The sequence below is a fragment of the Aspergillus heteromorphus genome (assembly GCF_003184545.1).
Source record: "Aspergillus heteromorphus CBS 117.55 chromosome Unknown BO70scaffold_1, whole genome shotgun sequence".
NCBI classification, from domain to species: domain Eukaryota; kingdom Fungi; phylum Ascomycota; class Eurotiomycetes; order Eurotiales; family Aspergillaceae; genus Aspergillus; species Aspergillus heteromorphus.
In genome coordinates, this window is record NW_020290406.1 from 1,766,350 (window position 1) to 1,779,392 (window position 13,043).

The 13,043-nt window shown below is 54.9% G+C and overlaps 3 protein-coding genes across 3 annotated transcripts; 2 read left to right on the forward strand and 1 right to left on the reverse strand.

Annotated features, from left to right (window-relative positions):
- Positions 1-550: 550 nt before the first annotated feature.
- BO70DRAFT_391945 (RNA recognition motif domain-containing protein) lies at positions 551-3,684 on the forward strand (the record flags this gene model as incomplete). Its single annotated transcript, XM_025546253.1, has 2 exons — positions 551-751; positions 814-3,684. The coding sequence occupies 2 exons, from the start codon at positions 551-553 to the stop codon at positions 3,682-3,684; spliced, it is 3,072 nt and encodes a 1,023-aa protein (XP_025404283.1).
- A 324-nt stretch (positions 3,685-4,008) lies between these two features.
- BO70DRAFT_357671 (asparagine--tRNA ligase SLM5) lies at positions 4,009-5,932 on the forward strand. The gene is made up of 4 exons (XM_025542088.1): positions 4,009-4,307; positions 4,378-4,498; positions 4,558-5,417; positions 5,453-5,932. Exons 1-4 carry the CDS (start codon positions 4,045-4,047, stop codon positions 5,784-5,786), a joined length of 1,578 nt encoding a protein of 525 aa, XP_025404284.1. The 5' UTR covers positions 4,009-4,044; the 3' UTR covers positions 5,787-5,932.
- Positions 5,933-7,450: 1,518 nt separating this feature from the next.
- Positions 7,451-9,352, reverse strand: BO70DRAFT_357672 (transferase family protein). The gene has a single exon (XM_025542089.1). It carries the CDS (start codon positions 9,304-9,306, stop codon positions 7,492-7,494), a length of 1,815 nt encoding a protein of 604 aa, XP_025404285.1. The 5' UTR covers positions 9,307-9,352; the 3' UTR covers positions 7,451-7,491.
- Between the last annotated feature and the right edge of the window lie 3,691 nt (positions 9,353-13,043).

Sequence of the window (13,043 nt, forward strand, 5' to 3'; positions counted from 1 at the left end):
TCTTTCTTTCCTCTTCCCACTTCCCTCTCCCATCGTATCAACTCTTCATTCACCATCCCAACCCAAACAATCAACTGGCTGCTTCTCTGGTTGCCTGTCCGTTTGTGTCCTTTTTATCGGGGTGACACTGCAGCTGACCCTCGGATGGCCATGGTCGGCTTCCTGTTGCGGAATCCTGTTGTCTGAGCTTAACAGCTGAGGCAAAGACCTCCGAACCGCCCCCCCATAGGCAGCAGCAATAGTGACGACGACCACCGCCAGTCGCTGCCCTTCTCCTCCTTATCGTCTCCTCGTCCCGGGTTCCAGTCCCAGTCCCAGCCCCAGTCCCTTATTCCACCACTTACTAGCTACTAGCTAGCCACTAGCTTAATCCCTTTTGTTTCCATCTCATCCGTCCTTTTTATCTATCCATCCATCCCGTACTGACACCACACCTGCGGGCGGCTTGCTTCTTCCAAGCCTTGTCAGTGTACTCCTTATAGTACCCTGTCCTTCCTCCCAACGGCCGAAAAACGGAGCGTTTCCTCCGCGACCGTTTTAATCGCCGGAGATGTTGAATCCTTTCCAAATTAGAGATCTCCATGGATCTCCATCACATACATCCGCGCAGCCCTCGTCATCGGGACTGGCGTCGCCCAGAACTCGCCGGGGCATCGTACAGCTATCTGCCAACGACTACGATGACCTCAGTTCGACCCACCCCCGGGCACGCCTGACTTATCTCGATGACGACGATGGTGAACTCATCACAGTACGTTTGATGCCCCTCCTTGTATACTTCGTCCTTCCACCAACTGATGATGATGACGACAGGTCGGATCATCTCTTGAACTCTCACAACGTCTGGACGAGCCTGTTGAGCCCACAGCTGAGCCAGCCTCGGTGTCGCCAACCACCATCCCCGAACCGATGCACTTGTTCGATATTCGACGGTCAAACTCGGTCACGGAGCTGTGGAAGAAGTTCGAGGTCAAACAAGTCGAGCAAGACGTGCCGGTCACAAAGGCTGCGGACGAGACCCAGACCAAGCCAGCAACTACAGACGCCCCAGCTGCGAGTGCTCCAGCAGATGTGCCATCGGGTATCGAACCCGAGAATGTCGATCCCGCTAAGGCGGATGAAAGTCCGCCGCTGTTGGCCGCCTTCGAGGCTGAAATGGCCAAGATCCTGGATGCTTCCAGGTCTGTGAACGATGACAACACGCCGGGCGAATCTTCAGCCGCCCCTCAGGGGCGAACAGAGGCAGAAGCTGCCAGGCCCCAAAACCCCGCTGATATGCTGAGAAATACATTGCATAACCTGATCAACGGTGGTGTCAACGGAACCTTGAACCAAGGGGCGTCGATCATCAATTCTGGCGTGGGGCTAAGTCTGTCGGAGATTGAAAAGGGTCTTCAAGATGTCCAAAGACTCATCCCTCAACACGTGGAATCATCGGTGCAGGGAGCTCTCACGCTACTGGAAGCTCGTATGAGACACTTGACAGACTCTCTCAACAACTCAACTGTCGCCGCTGGGCAGACGCTCCGGGGTGAACTGCCTACAGCCGCAGGTACCGTGGATAGTCTGCGCGCAATGGCGTGCGAGCTTGGGAACGTAGGACATACACTGTTCGAGGCGTTCGAGACCGAGTTTGGTTGCCCAAGAACTAGCAGTCAACCCCAGGCTCCTGAAGAGCATCAGAGCCATCCCCCCTCAGAGCACGCGAAGCCTGCTAAACCGTCTGGTGCTGCCTCGGCCGAAGATACAACTACGGACACCAAAAGTCGGGATGCTAAGGGCGAGGGCGAAAAGGCTCAAACTAAAGCAAAGGATCTGGCAACGGATTCCAAATCCCAAGAGGGCTCAGACAAGCCTGTTAAGGCGGACAACTCGCGGACGCAGCCGGACTCGCCTCGCATTCCTTCACCTCTACCATTCAGTCCGTTCATCCCTGGAGCCTACCCTCCTCCACCACCACCACCTCCTCCTCCCCACCCTCATCCTCACCCACCCCCGCCTTTCCATGATCTTCCCCCTCACCCTCTATTTGGTACGGTGCCTCCCCAACACTTCACGTCTTATCACCACTTCTCGCCTCCTCCGGGACCTCCTCCCCCATTCTGGCAACCCAGCGATGCTTTCAATCCCCCAGGAGCATTCCCCCCCAGTGGTCCTTTTGCTTATCCATCGCCGTCTTCACCACACTCTGTCCCGCAACGACACCCGCACCCGCACCCGCACCCGCATCCACACACCCATGGACACCCGCACCGGCGTCATCATAAGGGTTGGCCACCATTTTTGTCCCACCAAGACGTCGCTCAGTCGACCACGAATAATTTCTCGCGGCCTAGGCGAGGAGAGCCCGCCACTTCCGATGCACGCCCCCCTGCTGCCACGGCGTTGTTCGTCGGCAATGTGGGGTTTAACGTGAATGAGCAAATGATTCACAATGTTTTTGCCTCGAAGGGATTCTTGGTCGAAGTGCAGCTGCCCCAGGATGTTGCAACCGGAACGCATGCCGGGTTTGGCTATCTGCATTTTCCGTCCGTACATGCAGCGAAGGCAGCCTTGGAAGCCTTGCAGGGCACGCATATCGATGGGCACGCAATCAATCTTGAATTCAGTGATCACGTCCCAATAACACGAGTGCGCTCTGAGGATTCTCCGTCGCAGAATGCATCGAATCATCCAGCGCCCGTTCCTGCTAACGAAGCATCAAAACTATCCGAGCTTCAAGGCTCAAGCGCTACTTTCGCCAGGTTGGAGCCGACTTTGTCCAAAGACGATGAGTTTGTCACCAGTAAGCGTTCCGCCCCTTTGAAAGTGGCGGACCTCTGTTCCAGCGACAACCGGAATCTGGGGAGAGAAGCATCACCTGTCAATGGTCTGGCAGTATCACCTAGTGATGGTCTGGAGAACTCATCTCTAGAGGATGCCGAGAGGCTCAACTCTCTTTACCCTTCCCTGTTGCCTCAAGGTACTCCGGGACCTTCTGGTTCCGATAAACCTGCGTTTGACCCCGTTTCGGATCTTGCCCGTAATTTAGATGCGTGTCGCTTCCCACCCGTGTCCCAGCTTGAGGCACATTTCTTAGCTGAACAGCGTCGGCAAGTCGAGTCTTCTGCTGAACAGCCAGTATCTCTAGGCACAGCGCCCGAGGCCAGCTCCAAGGGTCGCGACGCAAGCAAGGATGCGACTCTGCAGGGACTTCCTGGTACGTTCCCGCAGGAAGCAAGTGACGCTCTTTTGGCCCGGCCAGAGCCGTCGTCAGAAACTCGTCACATGCCGGGTGAGACCGAATTTGGCGCCTCATTCGGTCCTCGTCGTCATACTCGGCGCTCAAGGGCCCAGAAGTCATATCGTTCCTCTTGGGCAGATCCTGGCGCCTCTAGATTCTCAGAAGACATCCCTCGTGGCCTGTCCAGTCGGAGAACGGAAGGCCATCGTCACCGGGCCGCTCGAGGGGGTCTCTTTGAGAGCCCTTCATCCGAGCCTCCGAACTCTGGCTCGAATGCGCGACAGCGCAGCATTGATGACTGCGTGTCCACCTTGGTCAGCTTGGGATATGGGGGTGCAAGCGATGGCGGGCTGCAGAGGATCGCGGTGTATGCTGCGGCGGCGGACGGCCGGGTATCTGATGCGATTGAGATGATTGAGGAGGAACGAAAGGCCTACGAACAACAGGGATCCACGATTTGATGACTTAATTTGCTAGTAATACCTGTACTCCTGACTTGCTATCTTTTCTCCATCTTGTGTTCCGGCTGGGCTGTGGACTGCTATTGCTTGAAGACTGACAGTGATGAAACTTGGGATACGTCACTTGCTTTGCCCTAGCGGGTCTTATGTTTTGAATTTGCTTGAATATCAATAAATGCTTCCTCTCCCTGCGTCGTATAACTATAGATTGTAGATTGTGACCGCCTTATCGCCGAGGCAGCCGTGCGCGCTGAATCATCGGGCCGGCGCACTTCTTCCACCGCCGATGATGCGCACCGCATTCTCCGACTCCAACCCCCTCAGCTTTCCCCCGCGACATCTCCCCAATTGCCCCAAGAGATGCAGACATGGCGGCGGACATTCTCCACATCAGTTGCTCGGCTGAATCATAAGCCAGCAGCGAGGGCCGCCAGCCCCGCGCTGGTCCGTTGCGCGCAGGCCCTCCAGCAAAGCCGGGGATCTAGTCTGGAGGACCAGGAGATCAGCTTCAACGGGTTCATCCGCTCTGTTCGCAAGCAGAAACGCATTGCCTTCGCAGAGATCTCCGATGGCTCGACGGTCAAACCTCTGCAGGCTGTTTTGACCCCGTCGCAGGCGGCCGAGTACGTTCACTTCCGCGGTCCGAAGCTTTTCCCGAGCTCACAAATACCCAGACTGACACATAACGTCTAGACTATCTACTGGCACAGCGGTGGAGATATCCGGCATATGGAAGGCATGTCCCCCTGGCAAGGAGCAAACGCATGAGCTCCAGGCGACAGCCGTGAACGTGGTGGGCAAAACAGACCCGGAGGTAGGCTCATTCCGCCCGCAACAACAAACGCATACTGACGAACGGTCGCGATACAACAGACCTACCCGATCCAGAAGAAATACCACAGTCCCGACTTCCTCCGTCAGATCCCCCATCTCCGCCTGAGAACGTCGTTCAACTCCCTCCTCTCGCGCTTCCGATCTGAATGCCTATACCAACTCGGGAACGTGTTTCGCTCTGCCCCCAATGGCGGCTTCATACAGGTGCACCCGCCGCTCATCACGTCTTCGGACTGCGAAGGTGCGGGGGAGACATTCTCGGTCGTCCCCCGGGAGCAAATGGGAACAACTCCCGCCGAGGGCGAACATTTCTTCCGCGCCCCCAAGTACCTCACGGTATCTTCGCAGTTGCATCTCGAAGCCTACGCGGCCGAGCTGGGGAACGTGTGGACCATGTCGCCCATGTTCCGGGCCGAGAAGAGCGACACGCCGCGCCATCTCAGCGAATTCTACATGTTGGAAGCCGAGGCCAACTTCATGAGCGACCTGGACTCCCTCACCGACATGGTCGAGTACCTGCTCCGCGACCTCACCCGGCGCCTCCACGAGACGTCTGTTGGACAGGAAATACTCACCGTGAAACGGTCCAGCGAGTCCGAGGAATCCTCCACTCCCGTTGACCTGCGCCAGCGCTGGCAAGACATGATCGCCGGGCCGAAATGGCGACGAATGACCTACACCGAAGCGATCGAGCTCCTCCAAGAAGCCGTCACCGCCGACTCCGCCTCATTTGAATACCCCCCGACCTGGACCGGCGGCCTGCAGCTCGAGCACGAGAAATACATCGTCGACGTGCTCAACAACGGCCACCCGGTTTTCGTGACCGACTACCCCAAGACCATCAAGCCGTTCTACATGGCCCCGTCCCACGCAACCGCCACAACCCCCACGGCGAAACCGTCGCCTGCTTCGACCTCCTCCTCCCCGAAGTCAGCGAAGTCGCAGGCGGCTCCCTCCGCGAACACCGTCTCGCGGAGATCATCACGAACATGCGCGAGCACGGCCTGATCAAGCGCGGGGACGAAACCACCAGCACCACCGGCAGCACCGGCAGCAGTAGCCCGGAAGGCGAACCGGTATACCCTCATCTCCTCCCCGGCGAAGACCTCAGCCACCTGCAATGGTACGCCGACCTCCGGCGATGGGGCACGGCGCCACACGGAGGCTTCGGACTAGGATTCGACCGGTTCCTGGGGTATTTGGCCGGCGTGTCCAGCGTGCGGGACGTGGTCGCGTTTCCGAGATATTACGGACGGGCGGATTGCTAGTCGGGATCTCGGGATCCTTGGAGACAAACCAGCATGGAATACTGACTGGGTGTATATTATTGACATGGATAGAGAGATAGACAGGGAATATGAATCAGGCAAAAGAAACACGGTATGTATGACCAGGTAGATAGGTAGGTAGCTAGCTAATGAATTGGGAAGAAGACATAACTAATCTCCACCCGGTCATTACGAATGCAAAGATCCCCTCCCTAGTTACCTACCGACCTCGAAGAACCCATTTACTCAGTACCTATTATAGTTAGCCACCTTCCTCCTCCATACCTAACTATCTGTACGGATGATCAACTATACTAATAAAGGTACCTAGGTACCTACCCACCACGGACCAAACAAGCAATGGCGCAATCAGGGGGGCGTTCTTCCCTCCCCTTCCTTTCCCTCCCCTTCCCCCCCCCCTTTGCTGTCAGCGCAGCAAGCAAGCAAACAAAGAAACTCAAATTGCCCATCTTACTGATTACTCTCGTAAAAACCCCGTCAGATGGACAACCGTTCCGCGCCACTACGTTAGTTTCGGGTCGTTGTGCCGTTGCGTACTTAATTCGACTTTCATGGATATCTGCATTCATATCTGTCTATGTATAGAGGTGTGTACATAAGAGCAGACGGGCTATCTTGAACCTATCTAGTCCGTAGTACCTAGGTAATAGTTATCGAAGTGAAGTAACTACCCGTTATACTTCCGTACAGTGGGATTAGGTAGGTAGGTATCTTACTTTAACTTACCTCCTTCTTCTTCTCCTCCTCCTAGCTATCCAGCCAGCCAGACCAGTCTAGATCCAGATCCAGGGATCGGAATCAGGGATTGGGAATTAGGGGGCTACGGCCAGTCCAGTCCAGTCGGCCTCGGCCTTTTTCTTTGTTGCGTGTCATATGCAGCGGAAGGGCGTTTGCTTGTGTGTGTGTGTGTGTGTGTGTATTTGACCTCAGTGGTCTTTGTTTGGGTGTTGAATTGTTGCGTGGAGGCCATGTGAGATGAGACCGCTGTGTATGACCATGAGGTATGTAGGTATAACTATATGTATACTAAGTACTAAGTAGATGTGTATAGTACATACATGCAGACATGCATTAGAACATGCGTGGTAACTACTAGTAGTATATGCGGTGTACGAGATAGATCCTGGGTGAAGAGATAATTGGTTGGAGAGTGATGATGATGATGATGATTGCTGAATTGGTTGGTTTGATGAGCTATACAATGGTTAGCTAACTAGCCATTGGCCGTTAAGGTTGTATATACACATAGAACGTTGGTCGAGGGCTTAGCGTTGTTTGATATAGGGGGTTCGCTTAGAGTCAGTCGTACTATACATAAAGACGGTACTATAGTTATCTACTTGGACACGGCACGGGATACTCCGAACTAAGGACAAGGATCACTGCAGTGGTTATCATGTTCTGGCTATTATCTACTAGTAGACTATTCCAGAATAGGTGTGGGCAGACGTTGGGAACATAGTTACTAGTTATATAACTAACAGTAAGAGTAAGAGTACTCCGTACACACGGTAAGCCTTAACTGTTTATGCAGGGACTGCCGTTAGACTTCAGAGTTTGGTGACTAGATAGATAGTATAGGGGAAGGGGAAGGATGTGCAATCGCTAGATTAAGGGATTAATTTAAAAAAAAAATTTAATTGATCCAATGTACTAGAACGGCTATTGATAGACACTAGATATACTATGTACTTGGCAAGAGCAATGGATCTCGGTTCAAACGGTTCATAACCTCCGTGGCCAGATGAAGCTGGACATCCACGCCATGCTCCGTCCAGGTCGGCGGAGACTGAGAGACGCCGTTATGAGTAGTGTTGCCGACAAGCTCCGACCTCCGACCGGGCGACGACGGTGGTGGCGCCTCTTTAATCAAGAGCAGTCCATCCAGGTTGGCGAGGATGCCGTCCGCGTAGCGAAGCGGACCCAGCCCGAAATCCACCTCATACAGCCCTGCGCGCGCCCACGTCGTCACCATGATATGACGGCGGCCCAAGAAGCCCTGCCAGATGCGCTGCGGGGAGGATTCGTAGGCCAGACGGTGGAGATGGGCGGCCAGGAGGGTCGGGTCTCTGACTCGCGTGAGAGTTTGGCGGATGCGCTGCGCGATGGGCGGCAGCGCGGCTGTTGTTGGGAGGTTGCCGTGCGGCTGTTGTTGACCTTTTGAATCTGCAGTCGTCGTCGTCGTTGTGGTTGTCGTCGTCATTTCCGCCCCAGTCATCTCCACATTGACCATGACGTTTGCGTTCCCGAGGTAGGCTTCGCCGAGATGAAACGTCGGTCGGAACCCGTACGTCAGATCGCAGTGCACCGGCCCGCTGTCGTTCTGCAGCTGTCGCGCCCGGTTGACGCTGGCCCAGATATGGGCTAGAACGGCATCGTGTCGACTTAGTCGGTTAGGGGGAGCTGTTGTTTTTGTTGTTGTTGTTGTTGCTGTGGGGGACGCGTCGCTGGCCTGACGCCAAATAGCCTCGACTTGGTCGGAGCTCAGATGCAAAACGTAATGGGAAACGGGAGCTTTCGTGTCCCATTCGCGCCACGGGATGGGATTGCCGGCTGGGGGAAGATCCTGGTTCTGGAAGGCTTCCGGCACCGTCGCGGCCTGGGGATAGTCGGGGGAGGGATTCCACCAGTCGTAGCGATGGAACGGGAGGGCCTCTGTCCGCTGAATAATCGCCTGGTCGGGGCTGGCAGCGTTGATATCGCCTGCGATTACGGCGTCCAACTGCTCCGGTGCAAACACCGACCGCAGGGCTGGCGTGGCCGCGCCCACGAGTACGGAGCGGCACACTCTTGCCCAGTCTTTGACAAAACGGACCAACGAGCTTGCGTCCGCTAGCGGATGGGCGATCTTGGCGGCGAGCGCGAATCCGCCGCAGGCCAATTTGGTGATCTGGACGGCCAAGATGGGAGGAGGAGGAGGAGGAGGAGGAGAGAGGGCGTCGGCATCGGCATCGGCATCGGCATCGCGGATGGCAGGGGGGTTCAGCGGGTTGACGAGCGGTGTTGCGGAGACAAGGCTCGATAGGGAAACCTTTTCCTGGTCCCAGAGAGGGTGGGAAGTGGTGCGTGAAGAGGGATGGAGCTCATCCAGAGTGGCCGTGGTGCGTGCGGTGACGAACTCGACACCAGGGTCGTGACGGGTGCCATAGTGGACGTACACGCGGCCGAACCGCCGGGCATGAGGCGCGAGTTGATCCTGGCCGGGTGCCAGAGGGCCGTCGACGGTGGTGATGGCCTTCAGCAGGCCGCACCATTGTGGATAAGCATCGAGGGTGACCCTCAGCGATTGGCGGAGATGATCCACCAAGTGGTGGAAGGGGCTTGGTTGTTCGGGGCCCTGGAAGAGCCAGACGGCAGAGGTGGCTAAGAAGTTGACCGTGCTGGCATCCAGCAGGGACAGCGCTTTGATCTGCTCCGAGGTGCTGTCCGGGTTAGGAAACAGTCTCTCGGAGGAGGTGATGTCGATGGATGCTTGAGAGGCTGACATGGATTGGGCCATGGTGGCTGACCCGATGCACCGCTGGTCCCAGTCCTATTTGTAGACCTGCCCTGTCATCGCATCTCTATCATCAACATGAATGAATCAACTTGAGTCATGCTTTTAGGGCTCACGCCAAGGATTCCTGGAATGCTCTCGACTCTAGTAGCCATGGGCTACTCCGACACCAGCGGCAACGCCACGATGGCTTGTCCACCATCCACTATCACATGACGCTTTGCGATTGCGCCATCTATCTGGATATTTCGTATCTATCTAATCTATACACATACTTGAGACTTGAAACGTGAGATCCCCGTGAGTCAGTTGATACATGCTAGTAGACAACGACGGCCAATCAGGGAAGAGAAGAGCTCGGCTGGCACGTGAGCGAGACGCCGAGGCGGAGACCCTGGCGGTAAGATAGTGCCGGTCCGTGTTTGGCACTTATTAGTCTGGCATTCACGTGCAAAAGTTACCGGTATGTCCCCGTATTCGGCAATACGCACGGCGTACGGCGGCGCCCAAAACCGACTCCAAGTTCCAACCACTCATGCGCGATGGAATTCTCCAGGGGCCATAATCCTCGCCCCCCCCCCCTTCCCCTCCTCTCTTGACCAAGACTTGAACTAGTCCCATCTTTAACCTCTAACCTCCAACCTCCAAATCTGAAGCTCGGCAGCCGACTAGTCAATAGTCCCGACTAATGCCATATGAATGAATGGTACAGTGGATCGATCGGTCGTCACCTGGAGCTCCCCGAATGCTTCCACCCCCCTTCGTTGACGCTTCGATTTCTGGAAGGTCACCGCGAAAACGGTCGAGCACTTCCGGTTCAGGGACACTGGGTCGCGGATGATTGGACTCGGGAGCGGCGGATGGGGGTGAGGTGAGACCATCCACCGCGCCAGTCCGTCACCTCATCGAATCGTTGCCTACCCAGGAATCAGGAACAGAGGGGGGGGGCCTAACCGACAACCTGGCTTGCCGCCGGAGTTCTGTATGGGATGGGGAGGAGGGGCCCACCCCGAACGGATACTTTATTCCCTCCAAGCTGCGGTCTGGGCGGAGCCTCGCTACGCCGATTGCCCGAATCGGGATGCCTACGATCCACATCTCGTTTGCAATAATCTTGGTCGGAAGAGGGGGAGACTAGATAGTACTAAGAAAGGGGACATCTCAATCCCGACCTGTTTTACTTTCACGCTCTGACGGGCGGTTTCAGGCGGAAGCTTCATCTATCTATCCATCTATCTATCAATCATCGGGCGGGGATTTTCTTTTTGGCGGAGGGTTGAGACTTGAAAGTCAGTCCTGACACGGCTGGATCGTCGCCGTCGGCACGAGGGACGGGGCCGTGGCACACCGTAGATGGATCATGGATCATGGGTCATTGGATAATTGGATTGGATAGGCAATATAACCGTAGCCGAATGGGCATCAAGGCCGTGACCCTGAATCCCGAATTCTGAATCCCGAATCACGACAAGTCCAGTCAGTGCTTGCTGAGCCTGCTGGATGGATCAGATGGGCTGACGGGAATCCTTCCCTGTCGCACCTTTTTCGCTCTCGAGATAGGTTGGCTTGCGGAGGAATACCACGCGGGGAGGGGGCAATGCCAAGTTGCCAACCTTACTGGTGTTAAGCATATTCTCTCGGCCTTTGTCCGGCGCCAGACGGACAGCACACTATGCTTGGGTGATGAACGTGGAAACGGCCATGATTCGACGAGGGAATCAGGTGGCCTTTGCCCAGAATGGGACCGTGGATCGCGGCGTGACCCTCTTCGTATCATCGGCTGGTGCTCGGCAACTTGACTCAGATGAGGACACTTGTTACTTTCCGACTGCCAGTGAATAGACAGTACCTTAAGTAGTTAGATAGTAGTACGTCTGAATGCTCCCGACGGAACTATTATTATTTATGAACTTCTTCCCCATAGCTCGCCTAATTACCTAAGCGGCCCGTTATTTCCGCGGAGGTTTCCGTAACAATGGCATAAATTCATAAAGGATGCCGCAAAAATAAAAATCCCCCCCCCCCCTCCCCCCAAAAAAGGGAGCGGAAATACACCAAACAGGAAATTGCAGACTCGGAGACGGGGAACATGGCCCAGGCGATCGATCCGGTAGCCACCGGCTATTTCGGTGTACTGTGTACCTACCTACCTATGTACGAGGTCCATAGCCTCAATGAAGAGTCAAAAGTCTCAGACCTCTTCTGTCTCTGTCTCTGTCTCTGTCTCTGTCTCTGATATGACACGGCGCAGGAAGGATCCGATTAGCAATCAGGCTGATTTCCGGGCACAATCAATGCTCAATGCACGTAAGACGATGAACTGCTCCTGGGGTGCTGGCTCGGGGAATACGCCCGCGCCAGACACTAGACGGGGCAGGCTAAGCCTTGGCTATCTATCTATCTGGCCGGTCGAGGGTCCAGTCGGAAAACTCGTGTTACATCGACCTCTGAAAGGGCGAGTAGTCAGCGGGGATGGCTTGGCTCTGCAGCGCTTTGACGCCTGGGCTGGTCAGGGATAGCGATCCTCGGCTCTGGCAGTCTGATACGCCGCCACGGAGGGCAGCCCCATTAGTCACATCCGTCAAGGGAATTCCCCAAAGGAGGAATTCATCTCCATCGGCCACAACGGAGAGGGGAGACGCTGGAGAGGCTTGGGTCCCAAACTAAGCAATCGTCGCGAGGCTAGGGCTGCAACGGTGGGTGCCCAGAGCAGCTGGTCTTGGTGTTATTGAAGTCACTTCTCTTCACTTTACCTTAATCTTACTTGGACTTGATCGGGTTCTGGGCACTTTTTACTGGTCAACTCGGGGGAGCACAGCACAACACCAGACTGAGTCCCAAGTAGAGGTTACTAGTAGTTACTACTTTGTACTTGGGTCTCCTGTCTCCGTACCTTAACCTAATCCAAACAGACAGACTACCTACTATGACCGATCATTATGCAAAGGGGGGGGGGGGAAGATCCCCGTCAGCAATGTCTGTGTCGGGTAGGTGATCTGCGAGTGCGACGATAAAGTAGGTTTACAGAATACAAGACATGGGCGTACGACAGACCACTGTACAGAGTACATAGTATGTATGTATCATCATGAAAGTTCATCGACACTCGACGATGACAACAACAATAACTAACAGCAGAGGACAGACAAAAAAACAAAACCCCTCTTATTTAATAGTTATTCAAGGAGATTGTTTGTTAGCGGGGACTTCATGCCCCCCTGCGCATACACTCGGAAGTCCGGCGCAAGGCAATCTAAAATCTAAATACTACCCAGTAGCTAGTTATCTAGAGCTCCAGGCAGTTAGCTAATTAATTATTCCAACGAAAAATTGCAACGCCGCCCAACTTCTGCGCCATCCAAAACCAACGGCCTTTTCTAGAACCCTTACGGAGTACATACTCCGTATAGTACTTACCTACTTACTTGCATTCGGGATTTCCAGCAAGATGGCCTGACTTTGTTGCATTTCACCATTCCCAAATCCCAATAATCGTAAAAAAAAAATAATCTACCTTAAACCAATTATGCTAGTGGAGATAAGCCCGTGCAACGTTTCACAAAGGGGTCCCCCCTCTCCCCTCCCCTCCCTTCCCTTCACCCCTTGGCTGTGTGGCAGGCAGTTGGAACCTTTCTTCTTCTTTTTTGCTTCCTTGACCTGTTCGGGCTGAATCAAGGGTGTAGGTGTGAATGTATATATGTGTGTGTGTGTGTGTGTGTGGACAGGACAAGACAGGACAG